This window comes from Melospiza georgiana, chromosome 4, assembly GCF_028018845.1.
Source record: "Melospiza georgiana isolate bMelGeo1 chromosome 4, bMelGeo1.pri, whole genome shotgun sequence".
NCBI lineage: Eukaryota > Metazoa > Chordata > Aves > Passeriformes > Passerellidae > Melospiza > Melospiza georgiana.
In genome coordinates this window covers 68,140,847-68,158,606 of record NC_080433.1, presented here as the reverse complement: position 1 = coordinate 68,158,606, position 17,760 = coordinate 68,140,847, and the positions used below count along the sequence as shown (strand labels likewise).

Genomic DNA, 17,760 nt, shown 5'->3' with positions numbered 1-17,760 from the left:
ACAGCTCAGCCAGGAATTCAAATAATACCAACCACCTGTGACAATCCCAACCTCATCAGTGCCCCCAAAATACCATCACTACACGTGGCTGAACCAAGAGCTGCTGCCCAGGCTGGGTCTTGCCAGTTTGGCCCCTCCATCCTCTACACCCACCTGCCTCCCTGGTTTTGCCTGCTCTTCTGTCAAGCTCTGCAGGGAGGTCCTGAGCACCCCAGAAACTCTTGAAAAGCTGAAAACTTGATGATTAGCTGTAATATTCCTTGTTGTAGTCACTCGATTCTGTGCTGTTTACTGAGTCTCACATACCTCCTGATTCAATGTTTTGTAAATTCAGCTTTCTCCAGCTTCAGCTGATGTGTGGATGCAGACACTCTTGGATGCTATTTATTCCATAAGTGAGAAATGACTTGATAATTTATGGATTGTTAACCCAAAGTTGTACAGGTTTTTACCTCAGGGAGAGAATAAATACATGTCTCATTTCAACACATTTTAGACAATGTGCTCTTTTTTAATGGCTTCCTTTGATTTTACTCCGAAATATGTAGACACTTTCTCCCAGGATTCTCATGTGGAAGCTTCATGCTGTTCTGTCAGGTTGCATATTTTCCCCCTGAATTTCTTAAAGAAGATCTCGCTTATCTGAATTACAAAGATGTTAACGTTGTGTTGTCACTGTGAATATGGAGTTTAGGCAAAGGTTTTATTCCTATTAAGAAATGGAAGAGTTGGAGAATAATTACTGCCTTGTCAATGTGAAACTTATGGATGTTTAATATGAATCAGAACATATTTATTTATTTATAGATGTTGAAATTAGAATATGCTTTAGCCTGCAAGTAAAATAACTTGCACAAACAGCTGGGAAGTGTAGCTGAGATGACGTGCACACTCTTTGTACCCTAAAATGAAAATATAGCTGTAATGGATATAGATTGGTGTGTTGGTTGAGGAATTTTTAGGCAATGGCATTTGACACTACAGTTCAAGGATGGAAAAGATTTATTGATCCATGAGTTAAAGAGTGACCCTGGTTTCACCTCTTGTTAGTGCTCTGTAGGTTGCATTTAAAAACTCTACCATAATGAATCCTTAGGCTCCAATAAATGTAAATCTGTCCCTTGATAGATTACAGGGGAGCAAAATTCTGGAGAAGATGCTTAGCTCCACCACCTGTTTAATTTAAAGGGCATTTTCATCAGATTAAGGCCAGTTTTGTAGGGTTTGTCCATTTTCACTTTCCTGATACTATAATTTATTTTGATCCATAAGGACCTCCCAGGCCAATATTTGTAAACAGTGACTAAATCATGAGTCAACATCAACACACAAGATGTCAAAGTGGACAGGAAGTTTTATTGTGCCACTGGGCTCAGCTTTGCATTGCTAAGGTAATTATTAAACCTGGGATAAACAGAACTTTGATCCCGTGTGTGTTTTTAAACGATGGCTAACAGTTGATTTTACAGAAATGTCATTTTGAAAAGCCATTCTGTATAGGAATTCATTGTGTCAACATGTAAAGTGTCCAGTGCAAGGCTTAGCAAAGTAAACTAGCCTGTAGCAAAGGTGCTGGCATGGGGTGCTGTGCAAGGAGCTGATTCCCAGCCAAGGGGAGTGTGAAATGTTCATCTTTCAAATGAGAAAGCAATTCACTGACATCTGTGCCACTGATTAGCAACAAAAGGTGACTGTGGCCAGGGAAAGAGTGGATGTGTAAAAAGCTAAAAATGTGCAGTGTCGAAATGCAGCAGGACCTCTCTCTCTATTCGAAATTCTGTTTCCATCTCTCCTTTTAGTCATGGGAAGATTGTCCAAGCCTCTTCCCTCTGTGGTCTTCTCCAAGGTCAGCTTCATGCTGGACAAACACTGTCCACTTTCCTTTGCCACATCCCTTCCTCCATGAGAAACTGCCCAGGGAAAGAGGTGGAAACCTGTGGGATGGGCACTAGCACTTAGGCACTGACCCAAAAGCATCCTCTGTGTCCAGATTAGGGGCTGGAGGTTTGTATCTGTACATGTGTGAAGGTAGGGAAATTTGGGGGAAATAAGCAGTTAGGGAAGAAAGAAAATCAAAGAGAAGTGAATTTGGGTGAGTTCAGGTGAATTTCTTACTGCAAATGGGTTAAAAGCACCCAGCATCAGAGGTGCAGATGGGAAGGGACCCCCCTGCACCAGCCTGTCACAGGGAAAGCTTGTGCTTGTAGTGTAGTAACATCCCCAGGAGAAAAGTGAATTGTGGAGGGATAGAATGTAAGAGAATAGTTCAGAGGGCAGTCTCACACCTGAGGAGTTGCAGCTGTACTGATCACCAAAGATTAGGAACAGCCCTGCCCTTAACAGGCCACAGCTGTGCCCAATAAGGACACGAGTGCTACAAAAGAGCGGGTTAGCTGGGTGAGGAGAGAATTGGAGTCTGTTGGTTGTACTGTAGAGAGTTGGAGTTTGTTGGCTATGCTGTGATGAAGGAGTCAGTGCTGTGAGGAGTTGCCCATGAGAAATCAGTAAGAAGGTATAGAACTTTTGAAACTATGACCTTCTCAGTCACACAGCGAGGCTGTGCCTGTGAAGTGCTTCCCTGTGCCCTGGACTGTGGACAGTTATGAGTCCTGTAGATGGCCAAGAAATGCTGAGAGGGCAATGAACAGCTGTATCCTGGCAGCAGCTGCTTATTGCTAAGAAAGGACCAAAGCAACTGGGTGTGCATAAATCTGCCCCTGATGGGCAGCACAGTGAGCACCAGCGCTGACACATCTTCCCTCCCAGTCTGCCTTGCTGCACTGGGTTGCTTGAAGCACAGGAAGGCAAATAGCCAGTCTGAGCACAGCTGCAACCCCAGCACATGAAGTCTAAGAGGGATAACCTAATTCGTTCATTTACACTTCTACTTAACTGAAGAAATTTTTCCTATTATTTCATCATAGAAATAATTTCCAACAATGTGCCAGAATAAAATTATGTTTTCTCCACTAATAAAATTTTGTGGAAGTATGTAATTATACAGCTCCTGTATTCGAATTCTAAGATGTACTGCAAAATGGTGTCTTATGACTATGTAAATGTAAAGCCCTAAATATTTCATACTAGTTGTAAAATAACATAGTGTAATCAAAAAGTATGCCATAGCTGGAAAGGATGGGCTAGGCATGAAGATGATGAAAACTCATCTGTTTGCTTGGCACTGTCACTTGGCTGTTACCTGTACACCTTTCCTGAGATCTCTCAGGCAATTTATGGCAAAATATTCACTGCTATTCTTTGTTACCCATCCCCGTAGGTGCAGACATTAACATATCCACAAACCATCCTGCTTTCTGCACCTGAAGAGTCTCTCACAGGAGAATGCTGTGGGACACAGCTCCAAAGCCTGGAACAGAATTCCCCAAATCAATGCTGAAATACAACCGGTGGCTTGAAATAATCACCAGTGAAGTAAATGCCCTCTTACTCACGGTGATTAAAAAAAATAAATCTGCAGATGGGCAGAAATCTGCAGAGAAAATCTGCAAGCAAATAGCAGGTGAAACCTCAGCATGCTGGCTAGGCTGCTTCTTTATCACCTCCAGCAAATGGATATCTACAATGGCGTCGTTTATTGTTGATGACTGATAATAGGATTATGTCTCCCACATCAAGAAGGATGGCATCCCAAATAGCATCGTTTCATGCTGAAGACATTATTATCACATCCTGTCTGTGTGTACTGCTCAACCAGTTATCTGGGCAGGACTCAGTGCAGAGCTCCGAGACTTTATAGAATATTATCATGTTATATGAAATTCAGGCTGCTGCAGCTATAAATCAAGAGGACACCTTGTATGGTGGCTGGTTCTCCTTGGAGCAGCATCTTAAGCAGAAGCTCTGTTCTCTGAAAGATTAGAGTGTGATTTAAAATAAATGTTGCCAATGAATTTGAAGTTCATGAAAAGGGCGGGTTTAATAGCCTTAGTGTTGTCTGTTTAGTAGTCTCGTATGTACAGCATGTGGGCAGCAGAAGCTTGTCCACAACTCCTCAAGAAGATACTCCAAACATGAATACAGAGTCCTCCTTTTGGAAGACTAAGGGAATAATTAATTCTAAATAGTATTTCTGAACTCCAGAATCTCTACCTATAGCCACTGGCTATAAGTGTCCAAGCTATGCCACTGTCCAAGGGCAAGGACCATCCATGTAGAGGGAAACAGGAGAGGATGTACATATTTAAGGTTTGATTTCGGGCAGCTGAGCTGATCCTATTGGCTTGCGGCTACCAAAGCACATCCTTCCCTGTTCCTTCTCACCCATCTCTGAGACATGGCAGAAAGCTTTCCAGTTTTTGGCTGAGCTGGTTTTAGGGTCTCAGTGGGGTGAGATCAGCTCCAGAACAGGCACAAAGCAAACAGGAGTACAGGGCACAGGGCTGAGGGGAGACAGGACCAGACCCACTGGCAAGGGGAGACAGCTCTCTGAGTTTGTGGGACTGAGCCCTTTTCCTGTGGGTAACGGGGAAGGCTCAGAGATGCTCAGCTGGGGCTTTGCTCTCCAGCCTCACACAGCCCATGAGGATCAGGGGTGCTGAATCTGTGGGTGCCCACAAGAGCAGGATTGCCCCAGGCACTGTGTATTTGTAGCACAGATCTCATTTGAGCCCTTGTGTTCCTCCCCCAGCAAGAGTAAAAGCTACATTTGTTGGGCACAGGAAGCTGCCTTATCTATGATGAAGAAACTACAGCTGGAAGAGAAATGCCACCTTCAAAATCCATAGAGCTATGAAGTACTGCTAATGCAAAATTTGGACTATTGGCAGGTGAGTACCAAAGGGGACAAGCAGAAAGCTTTGCTCAGCTCCCCACAGCTGGTCCAAGCTTTTCAACCTGCCCGAGTTAGAGCCTCAGCTGGGGCCATCTCTGCTGGGCTGTTGACTCTGAACATCTGAGCAAATATCTTGTCTCCTTTTGCTGATAGGAGACCACAGTATTCACAGGCCAACTGCACGAGGGCACACAAAGGAGATTGGGGTCAAACATTAAGATATATTTATACAAACTGATCCGTAATTGAGCTGTGAAAAGGTCAATTCCATTTCCGGGGATCAAGATGCAGAGGTGGGCTTTCCTATCATTTACCTCAGGTGGCCTCCTTCAAAACCCACTGGAGTCAGAAAAATTCTTTGGATCTTCCCCTCAAACGCAATTAATCCTCAGAATTTAAAAAATTCTTATAATGAGAGATCAAAGCTAAAATTTCAACAACAATGAACTAATCCTTCTGATAACCAAATACGCTTAGTAGCCAAACCCTGGACTGAACCAGCAGGTCTTCCTACAGACTTTTCATCTGTGCTTTATTTTCCCACAAAGACAAGTGTTAAATTAATGAAGAGACCAACTTTTGCACTCCCCAGGCTTTATATTTCACCTGTGTTTTAAAAAATAATTCTGAGAGGGGAAACAGCAGGCTATAAGTTTGCACTAGATTTATGAACTCTTGTATGCCTCTCTTTGGGACACCCAGAAAAGAAAGGGAATTACTGGATATACTAGAGAAAATTATGTTAAGGACCTTGTAAGTTAAAAACCAAGCAGTTTATGAGAAAAAGCACTGATGCAGTTTATCATTTAGGATTCACTCAATACACATAGGGAGAAGGAGAAAAGTTCTGTGTACATAAAAGTATTTAATAACAAAGTTCTGTTTGTTACAAGTTAGGGCTTTAAAATGCCCACTAACTATAAAGGCTTGTAATGTTTCAGCACATTATTGCCTCTGAGACATGTTGCCACTTCATTACACATTTTCAGATTGTTCAAAAGCCTGCAATGCTAAAGATGTGCTTTCTTCTGCCTGAAATAATGCTTGAGACTTGAGTGAGGGGGTGAATGTATGGTGTATGCAGCTCATTAATAAAAGATACTCTCAGCTAAGCAACCTAAAGTGTTCCTCTCTTAGGGCATTAACTCTATTTACCAGAAAATTTAACTAATAATTTTTAAAGACTGTTTTTTGAAGAGAAGGAATCCAAGTGCTTGAATAATGTTGGGAGTGCTTCAGCAGAGGGGATGGCAGGGAAGGAGCTAAGGAGGACGTGGAGCCTCGCAGTGGCCATGAGAGATACCTCAGTGCTGTCCCTCACCTCGGGCAGAGGCGAGCCCTGTGCAGAGGAACACAAGGCCCTGTGCATCCTGCTGGCAGACACTCTGAGGACAGGCACAGGGACACTCATCCCATGGCAGAAGCTGTGCTGAAAATCTGCCTCCTCTACAGGAAGCTCATGCTATCACTCTGACATTTTAGAGGAGGTGGTGAGAATGGCCCAGCACTGTAGAACTTTAACTCTCTCTGCTTGTGCCTGGGCTGCCAAGCACTAAACTGAGCTCCTGACTACCCCAGGGTGTGCTTGAGTCACTGTTGGGCTCCCAGTACAGCTTCATAGGCTGCTTGAGATGTAAAATACCTGGGCATGGACTCCCCAGCCAACAGCCAGCCAGGTGTCTTACAGGATTTACTGGGAAGGGTTTGTGCAGGATCAGAGAAGCAAAGGGTGAAACTGCTCTGCTGAAGAGTAGCTCAGAGACTGGCACCCACACTGTGCTGCTGCACACCCACCCAGAACACCAGGGACAAGAAGGGGAAGCTCTGTGAGGAGTGGCTGAGGTCACTGGGTCTGTCCAGCCTGGAGGAGACTGAGGGGAGACCTCGCTGCAGTTACAGCTCCCTCATGAGGGGAAGAGGAGGGACAGACCCTGATCTCTGCTCCGTGGTGACAGTGACAGGACCCGAGGGAGCGGCCTGAAGTTGTGTTGGGGGAGGTTTAGGCTGGCTAACAGGAAAAAGTTTTTCACCAGAGGGTGGTGGGGCACTGAACAGGCTCCCCAGGGCAGTGGTCACAGCTCCAAGCCTGGCAGATTTCAAGAAGTGTTTGGACAATGCTCTCAGGCACAGGGTGTGAATGTGCGGGGCTGTGCGACTCAAGGATCCTGGTGGGCCCCTTCCAACTCAGCACAGTCTGTGATTCTACAAAGACAGCAAGAGGAACATACTACATATGCTGCTACAGGCAGCTCCTGGCAGCACAGCCACTCCACCTACCTGCCTACAACAACACAGTCACCCCAGAGACACCAAGACCTCTGGCCACACTGCCCACCTTGGACATGGAGCTCCTGGAGGAGGAGTGAAGGCTGGTATGAAGCAGCCACACAGCTCCAGCCCAGAAACACATGCATCGAGCTGAGCTTCCTCACAAGGACTTTTCAAGCCTGAAAATGTTTCAAATAACATGTTGAGAGACTGCCAGTGCTCTTGTATCTGGCTGAGACAGAAGACACTACCAGTGCTCTCCAAGTCCCTTTTCAGTGGCACAGAAGTTTTCACTCCTGCGCTCCTGGCCAGGCCCAGAACCCGGCCTGTAAGTGATGGATGTCCCTCTGCTGGCCCCAATTCTCAGTGGCACAGCCAGGTCCCAACAGCTGCAGTGCTCCCCTTCAGGGAGAGTCTTTGTATGCAACCCCCCAGGAACTGCTCTGAACGTGGCAAGAAGAAAGGGATGACCCTGTGTACACACAGCAGTTTTATCCTCCAGACAGTTTTATCCCCTTCATTTTGTAATTCCTAAAGCACAATTTTCTCCTTTCAGCACTTGAAAATTTTTTTTCAATGTGGCAGCAAATGATCAAATTTATTTTTTGAAGAGTCACAAAAACACACAGCCCTGAAAATATGAGGAAAAAAAATGAAAAATACTTTTTCTGTAGTGTTTTGGCTCTGCCTGTAGGTTTAGCAAAGAGTGGATTGCAATTATAGTTTGAGCATCTATTCATTTTATTGCAGGAAAAACATCAACATGTGTGCTGTATTTTTGACTCCTAAACAGCAGAGTAAATGCATATCAAATTGAGATGTGATGTATAGTGTATGAAGGCATTTTGATCCATGCAGCAAAATGAAAAGTATGCAAATTATTAGCAGTTTATAAGGAATAAAGTTTTACTATACATAATTTTATGCGCTTGTACAGAGAATCCATAATCCCACTAAGGAACAGTAAGTCTACCTATAATAAATGAGGGGTGGTTTAGAATAAGAAAACTTTTTAGATTTGAGCCAAAAAATACCTAAAATATGGAGATTAAAAGTAGCATAGGAATACACCAAATAGCTAAACAAAATTATCACGTTTGTTCTTAATGACTGCAGTATTCAGCAGTCTTCATTTTCCCAAGAAATACTTTGCTTTAAACTCTGTATTTTCTTTTGCCATGTTTCTCACTTAAAAGCCTGTATGAGCTTTTGTAGCACTGCCAGGCTTATTTTTTGTTTATATACAGGTTCTTACCATGGAGATATGTCCCTGACATGAAGGCATCCAGTATAGGAAATTACATGCAATGCCTTATTCTTCTAGTTTAATTAATGCTCTGACAACTTGGCAATAAGGCCACAGTGAAGAAAAGGTCTCTGTAGGGAACCTCAGGTTTTGAGCAATAGGAAAGCTGTCAACATTTTACTATATATCTATAGTAACATGTCGAACATCCAAAGATTTCTGGAAGGCATCTGTAGAAAAGAATTCAAAAGAAGAAAAGGTTAGCATAAATGATGTTTCTTAACCTGCTAAAAATAAATAATGACTTTCTCAGCAGTCAGAGTTGGAACTGGGTAAGCAGCCCATGCTGACTTACTTGTTTCAAGCAAAAAGAAATTCCAGTTTTTAATGAGCAAGGACCGTTTGACACAAACAGGAAAAAGGATTAGCCCAATCCCTGTTGAGACTGGTTCTCTTCTGTGATTTCAACAAGCTGAATGAGGAGTAGATCTGTTCCACAGTGATCCATGTAACCATTCTAGACCTTTGTGTCCAAACATGTCTTCCCAGGTGCCCCAAACTTTGCATCCTTCTCAGCTGAAAAGCCCAACAGCAGCAGCTTGGCACAAAGGCAGCAAAAGGTGTCCTCTCTCTCTCTCCTCTGACTGGTTCAGTAGTTTGAGGAGCATCAAATATGACACCTCCTAAGAGAATCCAACTGCTCTAAAGGCAGCCCATAGTCACAGACCTTGGATCATCAGAAACCTGTGGTGATCCATGTCTGAGAGTATCATTTGATATTCATGATCTTACTGTGCTCTTACACCATCCTCACCTCCCCAGGAAGGGAAATTGAGAAGGAAACAGCAGCACCACCTGAACTCCTCCACTATCTCTATCTCTTCAGCTGTGAACATGCAAAGCAGTGCTGTCTCTCCTGATGGATGAGCTATTCTTTAGCTACCGATGGAAAACAGCTGCCCTGGTCACACATCTAATTGCCTTCAACACCAAAATTCATGAAGCTGTACCATCTGAGGAAAATATAAACCAGACACATATTTATGTAGCATTCTGAAATCAGGACTTCTGACTCCTGCAGTATGAGGGCTAGCCCATACAGAGCAGTTTGAATTTTCAGTCTAATCCCCTGCCTCCCCATATTTTAGGAATGAGATTATTTATTTCTGCAAATACGTCCAAAAGGGATCAGAGGGATCAGCTTCAGTCTCTTCAGTGGATGGTGAACAGAGGCATTGCTGAGGATAAATTACTTTGCAGAAAGTAACTGTGACTATTTGCACAACCATCGTATTTGCTTTTCCTATAATCAACCAAAGAGACCCCTCCCACACTCCTGACATTAGATAAGATTTTTGTAAAGGATTCTAAGCCATTGAAAAGCAACCCACTCAGGATACATGAACACATCTCCTTACTGATAGCTCCAGACATGTTCTATCTTGCTTGAAGTGAAGAGCAGCACTGGAGAAGTTACTTAAGGTTCCTGCACATGCCCCAGCCCCAGGCTCAGTCAAGTGAAAGAGCCTGTGCTGACAGAGAAGAAGCTCCCCTCCCTGGGAGGCAGGAGCTACAGGTTTGTTTACATCACTGGAGAAATCGTGTACTTGTCTTTGGTTGTTCTTCTCATTTTCTCTGAAATCCCCAAATCTCAACATGACACTGTTCTCAGAAAGTTTGAGCAGAACGCCCAGTTATTTGCTGTTTCCTAATGATTTGCATCCTTAAGAAATAATCAAAAGCAGCATAAAAATGTAAATGTGAGGAAATGGGATGGGTATTCATTCAGCCATGCAGCTGGAATTCAGGAACTGCTGTAATTGCACACGAGTAACATAATTTGCCTCCCTTGTAGATGTTTTTACTTATTCCGATCACGTCTTTCTTTTTCAGGGATGTTGCTGAAGTTCCTATACCCTGCAAGACAAAACAACCACTCTCTGCTGTTGCCATCCCAAGCCTGAGATGCTGAGTTGCTCTAGGATGGCAACACCAGGGCTGGCATCCAGGGTGGCACAGAGCAGGGCACTCACTTCCCCACACAAACTGCTGGCCCAGGTGGGAACTCTCAGTGCGCTGGATGCAGTGGCAGAGAAAGAAAAAAACACAGCTGGGAAACGGGGTAGAGGGAGAAACAGCACCGCCATAAATACAGTAAAAAAAAGGGAAATTATGCAAACAGTGAGAATATAATCAAGGCTTTTGCCAACAGAGTGGTAAACAACTTTGCTCTCCATCACCATCTCTCAGGTACACTCTTCTTTTGCTGGATTTTGTAGAAACATGCTCCCTCATCTGGCAAGGCTGTTTTAATGAGAGGTTACTTATGCCACTCCTGGCTATTCTCTCTTCACAACTATTCTCTGACTTGGGATTTAGGAAGTGCCTATGTGAAAACCCTCATTACCTATGTGAACACAAGAAGTGCTCAGCTGCTGAAGTACCAATGAATAGGCTCCAGGAAAGCCTGCTAGCAAAGCTCAATTTCCCAGCCCTCCCATCCCTCTTTTATGCCTCTGAACTCAACTATTTGAAGAAGGTACATGAAATAATATGCAGCACATATTTCCCTGAACAAAAATTGAATACAGAAAAGAAACTATTTGCATATTAGAAATCCTGTTCTGTAGAAAAATCTGTGTGCCAGGAAAATGGAACATATGTGCTGAATGAATTTAGGCAAAGCTGCACCTTTGCTGTGCTGCTTAAGAAAAATCACATTTAATCCATCAGTCTGAGCCTGACATGGGCTTTTCATCAGTATTTAATCAAAACTGAACAAATATGAAACATGAACACCAGTACAGCATTAATGGTTCAACATAGTGCACCAGGTTTTGGAAAAGGACCTTGCTGAAGCCAAATCCAAATCCTCTCCAAATACCCAAACAGGTCCTGGCAGGACAAAAGACCGTATGTGGCAACAGGTTAGTTGAACAATGCACACCTGTACCACAGGGTGACAGACAGCTCACAGCAGCATCCCCTGTGGGATGTCAAGCCCAGGAGCTCGCTGTGCTTCTGGTGCAGATCTCTGCAAGAACCATTCCAAAACCACAGAATTGCAGTGGGAGGGTACAGGAAGAAACAGAGAGGAATACGCAAGTCTGGTAGAGTTCTGGATACTTCAAAACATCAAAGCTGTCAAAAAGGCAAGTTCATCCACACCTTTATCTCAGAGGAAAGCCCAGCCTGTTTCTGTCCTGGAGTTGCCCAGCTGCCTACCCAAACAGGAGGGTATTTTCTTTTAGTACTTTGCTGCCTGTTGGTAGTAACTCCTTTGGAAGAGCTGTATAGCAAATCCTTTTTGGCAACAGCAACACATCAGTGGAAATGACTTCTTAGCAAATGTAGTCTGAACTAAATGAAAGAAGAGTTAGGGATATTTGTCCTGCTTTGGAAAAATGGGGTATTGGTCACTTGCAGAGGAGAAGGGGCTCTAAGTACTAAGTACAACACACTTCAACACTTCAAATATTAAATCTACTGGTGGTACTTTGGACATCATGTTCCCACTCCAAGACTCCCTGCTTACAGTCGGACATTCACTTGTTCAACAGCATGGAAACACCTCCATCCACAGGCTGCATGACTGCCCAGTGTTGGTCCTACTTTCATATCATCCTTCTGAGCTCCTTGAGATCAGACATCTGGGTGGATACTTGGTTATTCAAATACATGGCAGATATACTGCTCATGTCCAATAACAAGCAGTATGGTATTTTTCTGGTTTTTGTTTTGCATCTGCCATTGAGCTGTGGCTTTTTAAAGACATAAGTTTTCATGAAAACATGAATATGGTCATTATAAGGATTATACTTCTGCAGTTTCAACTCTGCTGGCATACACAAACAGTTCCTGTATTGTTTTCAGATTTTTTCTTTAAATGTTTTTAATAAACATACACAAAAATAAAAATCAAAAAGTTACCCTTATCTGAGTATTGTACAGTTCATTTGAATCAGCCTATTCACAGCAAAAGATCTCAAATGAGGCTGAGATAAAAAACACACGGTTTTGCTATTAATCTCCCATTCAATTTTCTAGTGGAGCCATTCCAATATCTACAAACACATAAAAATTTTGTATTGTCTATGATTAGACTTGCTAATCAAGCTGTATCTTTATCCCAATGCATATTTACCAGCAATGATGAAGCTCTTTTGTAAGTTATGCCATTCTGTCATTGAGAAAACAGGAGAAGTTATTCACCTCTGGTAGCATTTACTTCTGGATGGAGTACATCTTCTGTTCCTCAAATTTCTGGACTGAGCAGAACACACCAACCTCCAGGCAGCCCTCGAGAACCTGCCATTTCTTACTCTTCCCTGCCATCTCTGCCAGTACAAGTGCAGAGGGAATACCTAATCCTGAGATACTTAACTGGGTACATGGTGCCCAGAGGTCACAAACATGTAATATCTCTTATATTCCTGCTGGAAATCCTGTCCTGCACACTATTCTCCTGGCATGGCTGGCTGTTCCAGTTATGAGAAGAAAACATAGTGCCTGATGGGCCTTGTCAAAATGGTATTTGGTGGATATTGGAAAAAATTTCACCAATGGCAAGAATGAATATGGTTTTACATGGTGTATAGAAGCATCAGAACTCAGAAGGTACTGAAATAAACAATGTACTTCTTTATCTCACCCCAAAAGGGTCAATAGCTACAGGAATTGTTACAGTAGAAACAGCAGGTTCTGGGATAACCCAAGTAAGGCAAATCACTGTCCAAAATAAATGAATCAACTCATTACATGTTGATGCAGCCTTGCAAGCCTTCTTAACAAATAAAATCTCCATGTTATGTGCATGAAAATGCAGCTGTTGATGAAGCCAGAGCTATTCAAGGGTACTAATCTCTCCACAAGTGATGACAGCTGCATTTCTTTTTCCATTACTTTATCCTTGTAAGAACAAGTCCCACCTCCTGTTAATATTTGGATCAGCCACTGGAGAAAAGCACTAAGTCTGTAAATTTTTTCAGTATTCTAATGCTTTGTGACTCAGGAATTACAAAAATAATTTGCTATTTTAAAATACATACTGCAGCACTAAGTTTAACTAATCAGAAAACCTCCAGTACCTATCTTGCTCTACATTGTTTGCACAGTTCTCAATCAAAACCACCTGTAGAAGAGGTGAAATCCTGGCCCAGAGGAGGCTAAAAGAGGCCTCATGCATGAAAATGTGGTCTCAGAACAGAATATTGCTAAGGTATCTAGTAAGAAACTCAGCAGTAATTTATAAACTCATTGACATGGCTATATAGAAATATTTCTAGTTTGTCAGAATAAATCCTACTATTCATCATCAGCCTAGTTATAGCCTACATCAATCATTTGCACTTCAGTCACCTTGTTCATTCTCATACTCTGCTGATTCAGCTTTAAATTTTATTTCACTGATAGGAGTCTTTCACAAAAGTCAAAAAAGTGCCTTCAAAGTAAGGAAAGTGGTTCTGTCTAATGAATCCTCAGTTACTACTCCTTCTCTAGTTAACCTCATTTCAGTCAAATTAACTACATTCCACAAAAATTAGTATCCTTATCCTTTGGATTTACACTGGAAATAATCACCAATACCCATAAGACTAATATATAGAAGAAATTAGACTGAAAAAATATCAGCAGCACCAAGATTTCTCACTGCTTAATTTCTAAGACCTTTATTTTAGGTCTAATTTGTGCTTCAAATTTGGAGCTGAAGAGTTTTGAGGGTCTGGTCTATTTAGTGGGAATGACTGGGATTACTGAAAATGAAATTTTGTGACTCAAGTTTTGTAGCACTTAACAAATCAGTATCTGTCCCATCATGTTTCATATATCAAATTCTAATCCAGATCATAAACTACAAATCCCTATGATCTATTGCTACTGTTTTACATGGACTAGCTGACAAATGAGTACCTCAAAACTTCTTTCCACTACAAACTGCAGCCCTAGGCAGTCATACAGGAGATCCACAAGAGCTGAGCTCAGCCCAGCACCAGCTCTAAGATAGAAAGGCACTGTAGAGCCCAAAGTTCACATTATGGACATTTTTATAAACAAAAACAAAAGCAGGCAGTAAACATTTTTGAAACAGGCTATGCATTCCCATCCAAGCACTTCAGTAAGTGTGACAAATGTTGCCACCTCACGGGCAGGTGCAGGGTTGGATCCAGCTCAGCGGTAGGAAGGGAAACAGATCACGGAGATGAGTCATTGCTGCCCTTTCACACTCCCCTGAGGGAGGAAGCCAGAGCTTGGCCAGAATGATGCTTTTGTCACTTGGGTCTCAATCCAGAAGCATGGCTATGCATCCACAATTGGGGAAAAAAAGGAAACAGCAAAAAAGAAAACAAAAACTAAGAAAGAAAGAAGAAAAAAAGAAACAATAAAGACTACATATATGTTCAGAGTATTTGACCATTTCTAATACAGGAGCAAGGGGGGAAGACTGATGACTTTTCCCTGAAAAAAGCCCATAATGTTCAAATTAGAACCTGGCATGGTCATGTCAAACTGTCAAAGGTGAGCACTCAACTTTGTGAGTTTTACTCGCTCGAAGTAAAACATCAGAGTAACAGGTTGTGGGATCTGGAATTTTCAAGAGGACTACTGAAATCTTCAGATTCATGAAGACAACTGGACCTCCAATTGGACTAGGGGATTTTCATACTCCATAAATTGTGTACCTTCTACAAGTAAGCTGCAATTGTAGTGTATTCCATCATGTATTGTAACATAAAACTTTAGCTATTCACTATTCCACCACTTTTGGGGAAATGCTGCAGAAAGACTCTGTCACCTGTTGAATTTCTCCCTTCCTGATGAAAAGGCAGCCGTGCCATCCTCCTCTACAGGACAGAGGCTGTTACAAAAGCCATTATGTGGTGTGTATGTTAAAAGTAGGTTCATTCCACATGGCACTATAATTAACACTTCCTGTAACTGGATGAGCATGAAAGGACTATAGAATTTTGAAGCAAAAATAAAACATTTCAAGTTTGACATAGGGATAGAAGTTTAAAAATCAATTATTTTTTTTAAACAGAGCTTCATAAAAGTACATTCATTGTCAACATTTATGAATGGTCTGAAAAAGACAATATGGTGACTAACTGGGAGTTTCCTACCATCGTGATCTCCATATGACAGGGTAACAGTCTGCCTACATACTGCTGAAGAGAAAGAAGAATTTGTACCAGCTTGATTTTTAAATATGTTCTTATGTTTATTATACTTTGCTACTCCACTCTCCTAAAATGGTGGCCTCAGGAAAAGCTGCTTTGGCAGGCAATTGCAAAGATTCCTGTGGAGAGGAAGTGAAAAGACTGGGCATACAAACAACGGCTGCTGCCATGTTCAAAGCACTGGGGAGAGTTCATAGAGCAAAATGCAGTCCTAAGTAAATGGGTTTCAGGCAATTTCAGTGTTAAGATAACATCATTAAGACTAGAACAGATTGTGCTCAAACCCTGCTGTTTATAATTAACACATTGCTTCCAAATACTCCAGGGTCCCTGGTAAATAGTCCTCTGCTCAGATCCACCCAGACCAATCAGAGTATTTTCATCAGGTTCCATGCTGGGCCAGCACCTGTTTGGACAAATCCAAAAGAGCCAAAATACTCTTCTTTTTGGCCAGCTAAGTAGAGAGATGAACACGGCTTGCCTTAGTCATTGTCACAGTGTCCATATGGCTGTGAAGCTTGTTTTCACAAGAAATCGTACAAGTACTTTATTATGTCGAAGTTCACGGTCCTATAAACAAAAACACAGTATATTAGAGCAATCATCTTAACAGTGCTAAGACTTTAACCTGTTTGGAGACAGCACATGCAGGACATTCTGCACAATCAAAATCAAGCAATTCCCCAAAAGAAATGTAAGCGAAGATTAATGAATTTTTAATTTCTCTCATTATTTACAATACCGCTCTTCTGATTATTTCAACTTTGTAAAATTCTAGAAAAGAAATATAGCAACTTCCTAGTAAAGAAAGGAAGACTCTTATTTCAATAATGAAACAATAAAAATATAACAATATTAATAAAATTATATTTTCATATGGCAAACTTGATGTTCTAGTTGGTGATGCAAAGCAAAAACCTTTTATGCTATTGAATGTTTTGTTCATCTCCTAAACCACCTGTTTTAGCATGTTTCATCTGTACTCATTTGGAGCCTGTGTTCTTTCAGTCTTGACAGTAGTTGACCCATGTTCATAGCTAAATTTGAAAAATCCAAGAATGCCAATCAATGGGATAGAAGATGTTAATGTACACTTTTGTACTTTAATGGCAGGCAAAATGAAACAGCAGTAGAATAAAACATATAATTATTTTTTTTGTCTCTAAACTCATTATTCTATACAAACTCAGACTTTAGGGTTTACTGTTTGAATAAATAATGCAAATTACTGCATAAAATGACAAGTATAAAATTAAAAGGGTTTTTTAAAAAAAGTATTCAATGATGCAAAAATAGCTGCTAACAATACTAAGTGAGATTAGCTAGCTGAATTCTTATTTGTTGGATTACAATCATTTAATAGTCTCTGTTCATGCATCAGCCTGTAACCCACTTTTCAAAAAGTTTTTATAAGACATCATTTTGGACAGAGAAAAAGTTTAGAAATCTCCAAGATACGTAACAGGAAATACTCTGTTGGAGTCAGTGACAAATTTAAAGACATTAACTATCACTGTTAGACTTATACAACATTGTGTCACTCAAAAACAAGCGCTTTAATTACAAGGCTTTCCACAGAAACAAGATCATACACACCAACAAATGCTGACCTTATCAACTAAATGAAAAAGAATTGTCCTGTCATAACAACTGGGTTTATTACAGATTCTCTGAAAAGATCCATTATTTCAATAAACACTACGAGAGCCCTACTTCAGCTGCAGAAAATTTATGAACTTAGGTTTGAAATTCTTAAAAGAGAAATTATTTCTAACAAAGAAACATCTAACTTTGCCTTCAGCTAAATGTTTAACTACTATGTGGTAAAGCACAGAGATGTTTCCACAAAGACTGAGTATATGCCATAGAATAAGCCAGATGTGAGGTTCCATGGTAAAAAAGAGACTGTGCATTTCAGCAGTTACCATGTTCAAAGCCACCAGGAAGAGACACAAGTGTTTTACTATTTTCCAAAAACAGGTGGGGTTTTTTTTGGTTTTTTGTTTGGTTTTTTTTTTAGTGCAAACTTCACTTTTGCTTAAAAAACACAGAAAATGAAATGACCATTGGAACAGCTTGAATGGGGGTGGGGAGGGAGCATCCTTTTCTGTCCCATTCTTTGCACACCTCAGCCTTCCATTAGGAAATATGCTGAAGTAAAAAGGCTGAGATGGTAACTAAAATCTGAAGGTTTTAGTGACTAATAAATTTATTTTAGTACTATTGCAATAACAGAGAAAGAAGAATCAGAAGATGGGCTGTATGGGCTGTTTACT

At 41.4% G+C, this 17,760-nt stretch overlaps 1 protein-coding gene across 1 annotated transcript in view; it reads right to left on the bottom strand.

Annotated features, from left to right (window-relative positions):
* Positions 1-11,052: 11,052 nt before the first annotated feature.
* Positions 11,053-17,760, bottom strand: part of ORC5 (origin recognition complex subunit 5) — a 66,706-nt gene continuing 59,998 nt past the window's right edge. Inside the window, exon 16 of the mRNA XM_058023219.1 lies at positions 11,053-16,054. Within this exon, the coding sequence (XP_057879202.1) occupies positions 16,009-16,054 (46 nt within the window). The 3' untranslated portion in view covers positions 11,053-16,008. The remainder of the gene's footprint in view (positions 16,055-17,760) is intronic.